Source organism: Solanum pennellii, chromosome 7 (genome assembly GCF_001406875.1).
Source record: "Solanum pennellii chromosome 7, SPENNV200".
In the NCBI taxonomy this organism is placed as follows: domain Eukaryota; kingdom Viridiplantae; phylum Streptophyta; class Magnoliopsida; order Solanales; family Solanaceae; genus Solanum; species Solanum pennellii.
The window spans coordinates 9,028,628-9,040,341 of record NC_028643.1 but is presented as its reverse complement, the minus strand read 5'-3'; the positions used below and the strand labels follow the sequence as shown (position 1 = coordinate 9,040,341).

The 11,714-nt window shown below is 37.0% G+C and overlaps 1 protein-coding gene across 1 annotated transcript in view; it reads right to left on the bottom strand.

Annotated features, from left to right (window-relative positions):
- LOC107024819 (DNA ligase 4) overlaps nucleotides 1–11,714 on the bottom strand; it is a 46,884-nt gene that overhangs the window by 22,842 nt on the left and 12,328 nt on the right. The window contains exons 5-13 of the mRNA XM_027918477.1: nucleotides 10,302–10,376; nucleotides 10,070–10,161; nucleotides 9,742–9,813; nucleotides 8,653–8,732; nucleotides 8,470–8,507; nucleotides 8,380–8,386; nucleotides 8,087–8,242; nucleotides 767–908; nucleotides 212–290 (exon numbers count right to left, since the gene is read on the bottom strand). Coding sequence (XP_027774278.1) covers nucleotides 212–290; nucleotides 767–908; nucleotides 8,087–8,242; nucleotides 8,380–8,386; nucleotides 8,470–8,507; nucleotides 8,653–8,732; nucleotides 9,742–9,813; nucleotides 10,070–10,161; nucleotides 10,302–10,376 — 741 coding nt within the window. The remainder of the gene's footprint in view (nucleotides 1–211; nucleotides 291–766; nucleotides 909–8,086; nucleotides 8,243–8,379; nucleotides 8,387–8,469; nucleotides 8,508–8,652; nucleotides 8,733–9,741; nucleotides 9,814–10,069; nucleotides 10,162–10,301; nucleotides 10,377–11,714) is intronic.

The following is an 11,714-nucleotide window of genomic DNA, read 5'->3' as shown; positions in this document are numbered from 1 at the left end:
GGGGGGGGGGGGGGGGGGGTAAGCGTATTTTCTTTTTACAGAGGTAATTTAATTTTCACAAATTGTGAGTACTTCAATATATGAATAAGTTGTTTAGTTTAATTTTGATTTATTTCCACATGGCCTAATTCAAAGTGGGTGAAATTCTACTATCTAAGTGTTAGAGTAGGTGCTCGCACGGCCAGTGGGTTGGGTCGCGACATCCTTTCACAAAAGAAGGAAAAGGAGGAAACTTGAGTCCCAAATCAAAAACACTTGGGGTTTGTTTGGTAGGGTGCATTAGAATAACACTAAAAAGAGGGTATCATTAATGTTTGCATTAGTAATGATTGTATTAGTAATGCTTGCATTAGTTATACAGAGATTATTTTTATGCAATATATGGTTTGGTGTATTAAAAATAACATGCATTGCATAATTTCTAAAAGTATATTTATTTACAAAAAAAGCCTCCATAAATATAGTGGAAAAGATGTAGAGAAAGTTTTGAGGGACAATTGTGTCGTTAACTATGCCAACGCATGTATTAAAAACCTTGCATCACTAATACCATTGACTTCCATGTAATAGTAATACACACTTCTAGACATAATATAGTGTATAATTAATGCTAATACAAGCATTGGTACATAGGCTAAAAAAGGTAACAAACAAGGTACTACTAATACAAAAAAGTCAATGCATGTGTGTGTATATATACAGAAAACGAAACAAAGAACAACATAGAATGCTAAAAATATCCAATTCAATCTCTTCTTTATACCACTAAATGTAATATAAAAATCTTGTTGTGGGACTCAAGAGAGTTAGAATAGATGAACACGAAACAAACCTATTCTCAACAGTTCCTTTAAAGAATTTATCGACATCGTCAACACTATGAGCAATGATCGACCAACAGGGCTCCCCTGTTAAACAGTCAACAAATAAGTAAAAGAGAACTGAACTAAAGCATAGAATATCCATGCAACTCACAATTGCAATTGGTTAGAAGTAATAGATGAGAAATATAGGAGAATGTATTATTTAATTATAATCTACATTATTACATTGAGCCTATTACAGACACTACATCCTAATCTTTTCCATGTAAAATACTATATACAAATCATATTCATATTCTAACACTCCCCTTCAAGTTGGTGCATACAAGTCATATGCATTGAGCTTGTTATAGATGTAACTAATACGAGGACCAGTAAGGGTCCCAGTGAAAATATCTGCAAGCTGGTCATTTGACTTCATGAATTTTGTAAAAATATCTCTACAGGTACCTTTTCTGACAAAGTGAGTGTCAATCTCAATGTGCTTAGTCCTCTAGTGAAATACATAATTTGATGAAATATGATGAGGCCCTTGATTATCACACACAAGTTTCATCTAAAACTAATTTCTCCATATTTTCGTTCTTTGAGCAACTATTTAATCCAAACTAGCTTACAAGTTGCTATAGTCATGCTCGATATTCTGCTTATGCACAAGATAGAGCAACCACACTCTGTTTCTTACTCTTCTAGGACACCAAATTACCTCCAACTAACACACTATATCTAATGTAGAACATTTACCGGAAGGTGATCCTGCCCAATCAACATATTTATATCGAACAATTTGCTCAAGGCTCCAATCCTCAAAGATTATTCCTTCATTTGGAGCTGAGTTTGTATATTAGAAACCGTTGAATATTGCATCCCAATGACAATCGCCTGGAGAATCCATAAACTGACTCACAACACCCACGGGAAAAGAAATATCATGTGTTGGCACTTTGAGATAATTCAACATACCAACCAACTAACTACATCGTCCTAGATCACTAGGTGGCTCCCCCTGTTGTGGTTGGAGTTTAGCATTCGGATCCATAGAAGTGTAAATGGGTCTACATCTCATCATTCATGTCTCCTTAAGAATGTCTAAGGCATACTTGCGTAAAGAAAGAATCTTGGGCCTAACTCAATCCTAAGAGTTAGTTCATGAGTGTAAGACTGTTCAAAACCGAACCGAAACCGATAAGCCGAACCGATAAAAAAGTTATTGGTTTATAGTATTAGATTATTGGTTTAGTGGTTTTGATAACTGTTTTGATTTTTTTTTGTTATCGCGTTATCAGTTCTTAACGGTTTAAAGTTTTTTCTTCACGGATTAATCGATAACCCGATAATAAATTAAATATTTATATTTATACCATTTTGCATATAAAGTCCTCGACTTAGAGTTTATTTCCTACTTTTATTTTTGGTTGTCTCAAACACTTGATTATTCTACGATGTAAAAGTGTTTACTTTTGAGCAAGATGTAACTTGTGAACTCAAGTGCATGGTTTATTTGGTTTGTCACCTTGTTTCTAAGTGATTTTCAATATTTTTTCTTTTGGGTCAAATCTTAACGGTTAAACCGATAACCGAACCGATAACGATCAAAAACCGATAAACCAACAACCGATATGCCAATATCTTAACGGTTCTAAAACGGTTTAGCATCACTACAAACCGATAACCAATAAGCCAACCCGATAAACTTCAAAACCGAACCGAACCGGCCGATACACAGCCCTACATGAGTGGATCGCCCAAGTTCATCTAAAGATACTACACATAAGAAGTCAACTTTTTCACCCTAAAACAAAAGAATTGATTTAAAAAATGAATTTTATTAGTTTTGAAGAACAAATATGAGCTAGTTCACTCATGATAAGCGCAATTTGGGACCAAATTCATACGAAGGGAAAATTTGTTCTACTTTCCATAGTTCTTTTTTTAGAATAGTATTTTTTCTACTTTCCACAGTTGAGGTGCAAATCTGAAGCAATCCTACCAATGATAAGGCTATGTTTTGGACCACATCAAAATAGGGCAATTTTGCTAGCTGAGGGGCATTTTTGGCCCTTGCCCTTCTTAGAATTCAAAAACTACTTTTTTGTGAAAAGCAAGCTGAAAGTGCTAGAATACAGAGGAGATACTATGGATGGAAAAAAGCTTTCTTTACAGAAAAAAAAAATAAGCACTTCTGCTTGGAGAAGCTTGGTCTAATAGGCGATTAATCTAGATATGGACTAGCACAAGAACCTTTCAAGAAAAATTAGCCTAAAATTTACGCTTGGGAGCACTAAGAAAGGCAGGAAATGGCCTCGAGAAAAATCTAGAAGGTAAATGCATCAGCTAAGGTACTATTCTTTGATACATGAAAATCTAAGAAGAGAGGTTATGAACTCAGCTCCAGATGATTTATGTGTGCAAACATTGAAAACAACTCCCTTCAGTTTCTACACTGCATTTTTACCAATGTTTTGGATGGTGAAAGGCGACAAGGATCTGCCTCACGGCAAGGTACTTGCCTTTTTGAAGTGAGGCGCCAATTAATACCAAAAAGTTAAAATATTTAATTGCATGTATAAATAACCAAAATGTCAATAGCAATAACATATTAGCGAAGATTTAAATTCAAAAACTAAAAGTAGATAATAGATACTAAAAGTCTAGAGTGACTCAATAATTCATAAGACAAGCAATACCAAAATAGAAGAACGAGGAAGAAGAAACCGAGCAAATTGCAGATTGAGAAATAACGAAAAAACAGAATCGAAAAATTGTCTAACTGGTTAATGGGAAAGAAGAAAGGCAGTCGTTTAAGTCAAAACAGAGGATAAAGAAGAAGAACGAGAATAAAGGAGCAGAAGGCGAACATTATGTCACCTGAGCCCTGAAGTCCGACATAGAGAATCGACTTTGACATTTAAGGTGCATAAGTCACAAATAAACCCTAATTTTACATTTTAAAGTTTTAACTTGTTGAGTCACAGTTTTCAACCTTGCCTCGCCTAAGCTAGTTATAGGCGACCTGGCCCTGCTGCTCTAGTAATAGGCGACCTTGCCTCACTTGCTAGTACTGGGCAACCCTACCTCGCCTCACACCAAAGGGGCGAAGGCAAGCGTGTTTCACAACACTAGTTGTTAAAATACAGTTATGGCATTTCCTTTTTAGTATGAACGACTGGACTATGCAAAAGCTAACAAATGATCGCTTGAGATGTTGGGTATGGTGTAACTGGTCCGCGTGGTCGTGTCCGGCATAAGAAATGTAATGACCTTCCATGTCATTTCCTCCATTTTCGATCTTTTTAGCATTTAGAACTTTTTTGTATCGACCCCAAGTCATTTATGACTTGTTAAGACGGAAGGTTCAGTCACGGGTCGTTCATTAAATTTTGTTTAAGTTTCCATGTTTTGGTGTCTTTGAAACTTAAACGGTTGACTTCGGTCAAAAGTTCAGGAATACAGCCTTAGAATGCAATTATGATTGTTCCATCAACTCAGGAAGGGCTATTTTAGACTGATGGCATTGTTGGTTTGGGCCCCGAGACTTCTTATGCGAATTTGTGTTGTTAGGTGTTTTAACTTTGAAGCTTAAGCCAAAGTTTTACTTCGATCAACATTCATGGTAAGCGTGCTCGAATGAGAAATTAATCAACGTGATTAGCTCCAGAATGTCGAATTCGGTGTAAAATGACCTTTCATGCAATTCTCAAGAATTCTAGGCTCATTTCGAGCCTTCTTGTGATTTTAGCATAAAATGGAACTCGAGTGTGGGACCCACTTTTCATCGAGATGACCTCAAAATGGAAGTTTCAATGACTATGCTGAATTCGGAATGTCATTTACAATCAGATTTCATATATGATTTGTGTTAACGAGACTTGGGATGAGATCACAGCATCAAAACCAAAGTTTAGTCTGAGCTGGTGTCGATGCGATAGCTTCAACAACCCCTTGATCGCTTTCGAAATGGTTGCTTTCACGGCAGGAGCCTCTTGGGCTTAGTCGCTTTCGATGCAAGAGCCTCTTGGGCTTGGTCACATTCCAGTGTTCGCTTTCATGACCTAGGCATCGCTTTCATGGTGTTTGCTTTTACAACCTAGGCATCGCTTTCGCGATCAGCGCTAATGTTATGACTCTTATTGCAACTCGATTTTCAGCATCTCTCCCTCTATTCAAACTTTGATATCTTGAGCTAGAAAGCACTATTTTTGGTGATTTCAAGTGATTACGTTCTTCTTGATCGTGGCAACACATTGAAGTACTCAGGGAAGCATGAAGTTCGCTGGTTTTAGGTAATTTTCATCCCGAAAGGGCTGCCATGTCTCCTTAATTGGAGAACTTGCGCATGTTGTCTTTTGGGCTGTTCCGGGCATCAAATTGTGTCCCATTTTGGGACACAAGTTGGATAACTCATTTGGGACCTTTTGTCAGAGTCAATTTTGGGATTCTTGGCGTGGGTCCCGCATTCCTGTTTGACTCGATTTTTGGTCTATTTTCAATTATTGTGAATTTGATGTCTAAATGTCCATAATGATGTTGTGGTCGATAATTTGATAGTGTGGCGGTGTTCGAAAGCGGTTAGCTCTTGTGCGGTGGTTTCGGAGCACGCGTGATCGGCTTCGAAATAGGCTTCAGTCTATTTTTTTAATTGGGCTTTTTAGATAATGCTTAATATAAATTACATGTGATTTGGATAGTATTGTCGGATATTAGTTTCCCTCCTTTCAATTCAATCTTTTCTCGACTCCGGTAGGAGCTTGGGCTTGTTGTGGGTGTTAGATCCTTAATTTAGGTATGTAGCCTCGCTCATGGTATAGATAATCATGTTTATCCTTGTAAGGTTTGGTACGTGTGGCCTTAGACTAGGATTTAAACTTATATGCCTTAGAATGTTTTTTTTCGCCCTTTTAGTTGTTAGTTACTCCTTATAGGGCTTGTATTGGGTTGTTCATCCAATGTTGGTGCTTGAGACAGTGGTGGCTCGTCTTAGCCGTAGGTTGGCACTAGATTTGCTCAGTCATAGACTGAAGCGAAATGATTGGGTAGGGTGTAGTCCCTTGAGCTTGCTCCCCCTTATTTATTCGAAAGCTTTCCTTGGTCCCTTCGCTAGTTGAATTGCGGTAGGCTTGTTTGAGTTACTAAGTTATGATTATATTATTGGACACGAGGCCGTGTTCAAGACCAGTAGAATCCCAGGTTAGTACTCTCATTCTTGGTAGCGTGGTATGATTAGTCTTATATTTATTTGATGGTAAGTGTCATGTTCGAATGTTGGCGATGACATGCATTGCATTGGTTGTTCATTCTCACGTGTTTTGTGGTACAATCCTGACTCATGCATTGGCTCATCTTATCATTCATGGAGAAATATTTCACTCTGTTTTTATTCCAAACTGGTTTTAACGGGAGTTGTGCCACCTGTGTCACTAGATTCACTAATTTTGAGACTTAAAAGGCATCATTGATGTGCTCATTTCTTACTTAATGCATTAGAGGCCTCTAGGATGTGCTCAGTTTTTACTAGACTAGATACCGCCATCGACGCTCTTTCTTGCATGATTTTGACTACTCATGATCCTCTACGGAATTGATTCCTACTATTTGCATATTAAAGGTAAGGTCTTATTCTCTACAAAGTCGACTTGCTGTAAGACCTTCATTCGAGCAAAGTATACGAACTACCCGCATCCCCTATGACCCCCACTGGTCGTGAGTCTCATGGTACCGAATGAGGGAGTTTCATGGGTCCTACCTAACCTGCACGGCATGGAGGTACACTTGGACAGATGGTGACTGCGGTTCTAATTCATACTTTGCTTTCATATGTATTGTCTATCACCAGTATACTTGTTTGTTTATTGTACCCTCCGATTTATGGGGCCGATTAGGTTATATTTGTTAATTGTGCCTTTCGGCTTATGGGGTTCGATGAGGTTATTGTTTGACTACATCCATAGTTGACTTTGTATCTTAGTTGCTTATGATAAGGTTGTTGGCTTGTGGAGTCCAGGTACTTTTTTGACTTAGTTCCTTATTTCTTGCATCCTATTTATGTTCCTTATTGCTTGTACATCATATTATCTCATGTTTAGTCATATGTGCTATGCTTTCCTTATTACTTGTTGCTTATACTTGTGTTATCTTTGAGCTCAGTCGATCGATGCCTTCTAAGTATCGTTTTTGATACTCATAGTACACTTCTACTCCCTACAGTTCATAGTTTAGGTTCTCGCCATTGATTTGTAGTCATGTGGAGCAGCTTGGAGCTCGAAGACTAGGGTGAGCTCCCGGATTTGAAGCTACCGGTTTTATTTGGCTAGGTTTATCTTTATATTGTATTTAGAGGGCTCTCATTTTGATTAGACGCTTGATTACCAACCAATGTCAGGTCTTGGGATGGATCCTTGTGCTATATTTCTGATTATTGCCTTCTTATTCGCCTTGTTATAAGCTTTATGTTTCTTGTTATTGGTTTCTGCTTGGTAGCCCGTTGCTTATGGCTCTGGGCTAAGGGTTAGGCTTACCTACTAGTGGGGTGTAGTAGCTGTCATCATGACATGAGAAATTGGGTTGTGACAAGAAATGATTGAGAAATTTCATTTAGGGAAGAAAATTTAGATGTTCCGAGGTAACTGCCTTGAGAAATGTGCCAAAGAGAATTTTTACTGTCTTACACCCCTGTTTTTCTCTTCTCATCCCAGTTTTCCACTTCCACTTTGTTTAGTGATCTTATTTCAAGTGACATTCTTTATCTCAAGAGTTATTGTCCTTGTTCTAAGGTTATTTCTTTTCTTTCAATTTATTTTTGATTTTTTTAGTTATATTTTTTTTATTGTACTATGTTTTTAATGTTAAGTTGCTATTTTGTTGTGTTCATAGGAAGAATGGAAGACTAATCCTATCTTGGAGAATGAAACTTTGAATTCTACAATGCACATGTAAGTTTATCACAAAAGATCTCTCAATTAGTACTCCTGAATCTTAAAATTTAGATTTTGCGACTCTCGGATCCACACCCGAGTCTGACCAACTAAGTATAACAAGGCACATAGCATGAGACTATGGTCGTTACATATGTTCCCCAGGTGGGATGTGGACTAATAAAAATGGTTTCATGGCACAAACATCTTATTTAAGCAAATATGGACAACCATATATACATTATGATATCACCACAAACTTCAAGGGATTAAAAGACCACTATTGCTGAATAGAATGTGAAGCATGACAAAAATATAAATTCAACTTGTGGAATCAAAAGGCATCCTTACCAGAAAGACGATGAGCATTAAGACCGCCATTAGGGACCAAAATTTCTAAACGGCCTTTTCTGGGCTTCACAACTTTCTGGAGAATCTCTTGACGTTCCTTCAAGCTCCGATGAATAACACTGGTATCCCCAACATAAAGAATATCGAACGCAACATCTATTGACATGCAATGTTAAGGGAGAGGAAGCCAACCAACATTATGGAGATTCAAGGACAAGCATCGCTGACATTAACACACTCATTTCCTGCTGAGCTGCCAATCTTGGAAAACATTGTAGAAACAAAAAGGATACAACACAACTGCAACACAACCAAAATATATCTCATCATGCCGATCTTTTACAGAAATGACACGATAAAATAGTAATGTTCTAAAGACGAACCTGCCTATCACTATCAAGACCCTCTCTTGCTGCCTTTGCTATTATATAAGTAAGAAATTCACAATGAGAAGTCAGGCAATTTAGAAACAAAAATAGGTTCATAATAGGTTAACTGGTATCATCAAAAACTAGCAGATAACACAGATTTTGTGGAGAAAAATGTCAATCAAGGATCATAAGCACCTATTTCTTGATTGGAACCGAACTCTGCAAAGCGGTTTATTGATGCATCCCAAACCAACATTTCACCATCGAGTATGCACCTAATCAAAAAAGAGAGGTAAGGAGAAAGTCAATTGCAGCGGAAAAGGTAAGTACCCCTCATTACAAGGCTACATGCAATAGAAATTTATATCCAAGCTCTGAACAGTTCAGAAAATAACAAAGTATATTTTGTTTTCCAGAAAATAACTAGTTGTCAGAGGTACTTGATGCCATGAAATAAAGATAAACCAAAAACATCACTTTATGTCACACCAATTCTGGGGATGTACCAGCATAAAAACCTGAAAAGAAGGATGCTATAACAAAAAAGAGGATCACACAGCACATCCCTGTTGGGAGTTCTTCATAAAACAGGCTAATTCTTGTTCTCTTCTTTAAACACAACTTATGCTACATAATCAGTTTGGGTCATTTCTGCATAATATCTCTTCCAGCAACCTTGCATCTCATCGCCCATTGACCACTCCCCCACTAACCATCTCTAAGAAAAATGGGATAGCAATATGAGGCATGTCGTGATCATAAAACCCAGACCCACAACATCATCACATAAAAATTGAAACTGAATTCAGACACGGTCAAACAAAGTACCCTACTAGAGTCTTGGGTACAGTGACCCACTCCCCACTAACCATCTCTAAGAAAAATGGGATAGCAATATGAGAGGCATGTTGTGATCATAAAACCCAGACCCACAACATCATCACATAAAAATTGAAACTGAATTCAGACACGGTCAAACAAAGTACCCTAATAGAGTCTTGGGTACAGTGACCGGCAGGCATGTGTATTGATTGTGTACACGCACACATTTTTTCCCTTTCTTTAATGAAATTAATTAATTATATCAAAAAAGTAATCGACAGGCATCTGGTGGATTTGGTAGCAAATCTAGACATGAAATAACAATTAACAAGTCATAAGGTGATGCTAACAAATTAGGGGCGGTAGGGGGGAGAGAGAGAGAGAGAGACAAAAATGGAAGCATAAGGACCAATATTTCTTTTTCCTTTTTTACAATGGCTACAGAATTATACGTTAGCTTACTTGTCAGCAAGGATATTCTGAGTAATAACATCTGACATCCCATGAGCATACTCTTGATGATCCAGAAAGTTTCTGCAAGCACATTTGAGTTAATATAGCAATTATAAGTACTATAAACCTATAACAATTCGTTATGAGAACCACAGTATTAGAATCATGCGTATTCAGCAAGTACTAAAATCAAATCAAAAAATTTCAGTAGGACATGAGGAAGTTCATTTACTCGTTCAGATAAATTGAGCAAACCCATAAAGAAAGGATTAAATTTATCACACCTAGGAAATGCAACAAAAAGGAGGAATTAGACAGAAAATTATGAAAATGGAACCTTGAAAAGAAGTTTAGCTCAGAATTATTTTTGTGAATCTGGATGCGATCCCCATCAAATTTGCACTCAACAACTACTTCTTTCCCGTAAAGCTGCTCATGATATAATCAATTTAACATGAGATAAAGTTAATCAATAGAAAAGCTACCAAAGTTAAAAAGACTCTGATGGGGGAGGGAGGAGGGGAGGGTGGGGGCAAAACAAGGAGATAAAATAGCAAAGCTCATAAAACCTTTTTCCATGCAGCAGATACATTGCTGACCCTAAGAGCCAGCTGAGGGCGGACAGGTTTTCCAACTTCAATATCCTGCAGAAAACAACACAGTTGCAATTACCCTGCTGGAGATAAATAGGATTATAAAACAAGAGAAAGGAGAGAACTTAAATGATATCATTAACATCCCATCTCAAAATCAAGGATCATACTAAATGTACTGAGTTTTCCACGAGCTGTGGAACAGGTTCCTTTCACAAAAAGATTTTGTAGATGCTGCTACTTGATATTAAATATGTTTGTGTAGACTACTGCCACATTCAAACTCTGGTTACAAAAATTCGCATATGCAGTCTCAACTTCAATATAGGATGGTTGTATTAAGTTGATGGTAACATAAAAAATAAATATTCCCATTATTTTGAGGTTGAAGAATAGTTGGGGCCTGGGGGTTGATGTATTCTAGTCATAGTTTATCAATAATACTAATGTTACAATCATTTCTCACTTTATTGACAGCAGTACTATACTAATTCTCAACTTTGGCACTCTTTTACTTCCTTCTCTAGTCTCTACTTCTCTTTCCTGCATATGATACTAATTCTCTACTTTGGAACTCCTTTATAGCCTTCTCTACCTCATTTTCCTGTTCTGCCTAGTCCTGGGTTATGAACGTTTCTGTATTATATTATATGTACAAAGAAAATGGGCCTTACCATAATTCAACCTCATTAAGTCACAAGGTGAGGATTGTCCAAGAACATGTAAGGTATAACACCCCATCACTCCCTTGATCAATGTGGACATTCCAACACTATGTATAATATTTATAGAACTTCAAAATATCCATCTAATTTCTTCATCCACCATTAGCTTATTTGTAAGATCAAATACTGTTGACTCTACTAATTAATTAGCTTCATTCTAGGAGATATCGGGAGAATAGGATATTTTCCTTATAATGTAATTGATGTTTTTCCTGAATTAGTTATAGGATTCATGGTATAAATGCCTCATCCCATGGGATATAAATGGTTATCAAAATGAAAAAAAAAAACATATACTCAAATAGGAAGCCTTTCCTTCCTTCTCAATTCCTTCATGGTAACAGAGACATTGCTGGCTTTTTTAGATGAGTTTCCTCCCTCTGCAGCACTAAGGTTACTAGATTCAATTTTCTCTATGTTTCTTAGTTTCTCTTCCCAAAAATGTCACTGTTGGAAGCAACTTTACCACTAGAGATGGCAACGGGGCGGGGCCTATGCAGGGTGGGGCGGGTTGAGTTTAAGGTTGTGCAGGGTCAATAAAAATAAAATTTTAAGTCACTATCCTATTAAACTAATACAACTTAATAAAAAACAAGAATTCATTTTTATAAATTTTATGTTTAGTATCAAACTTAACTAGAAAAAGGAAACATCAAAAAAAAAA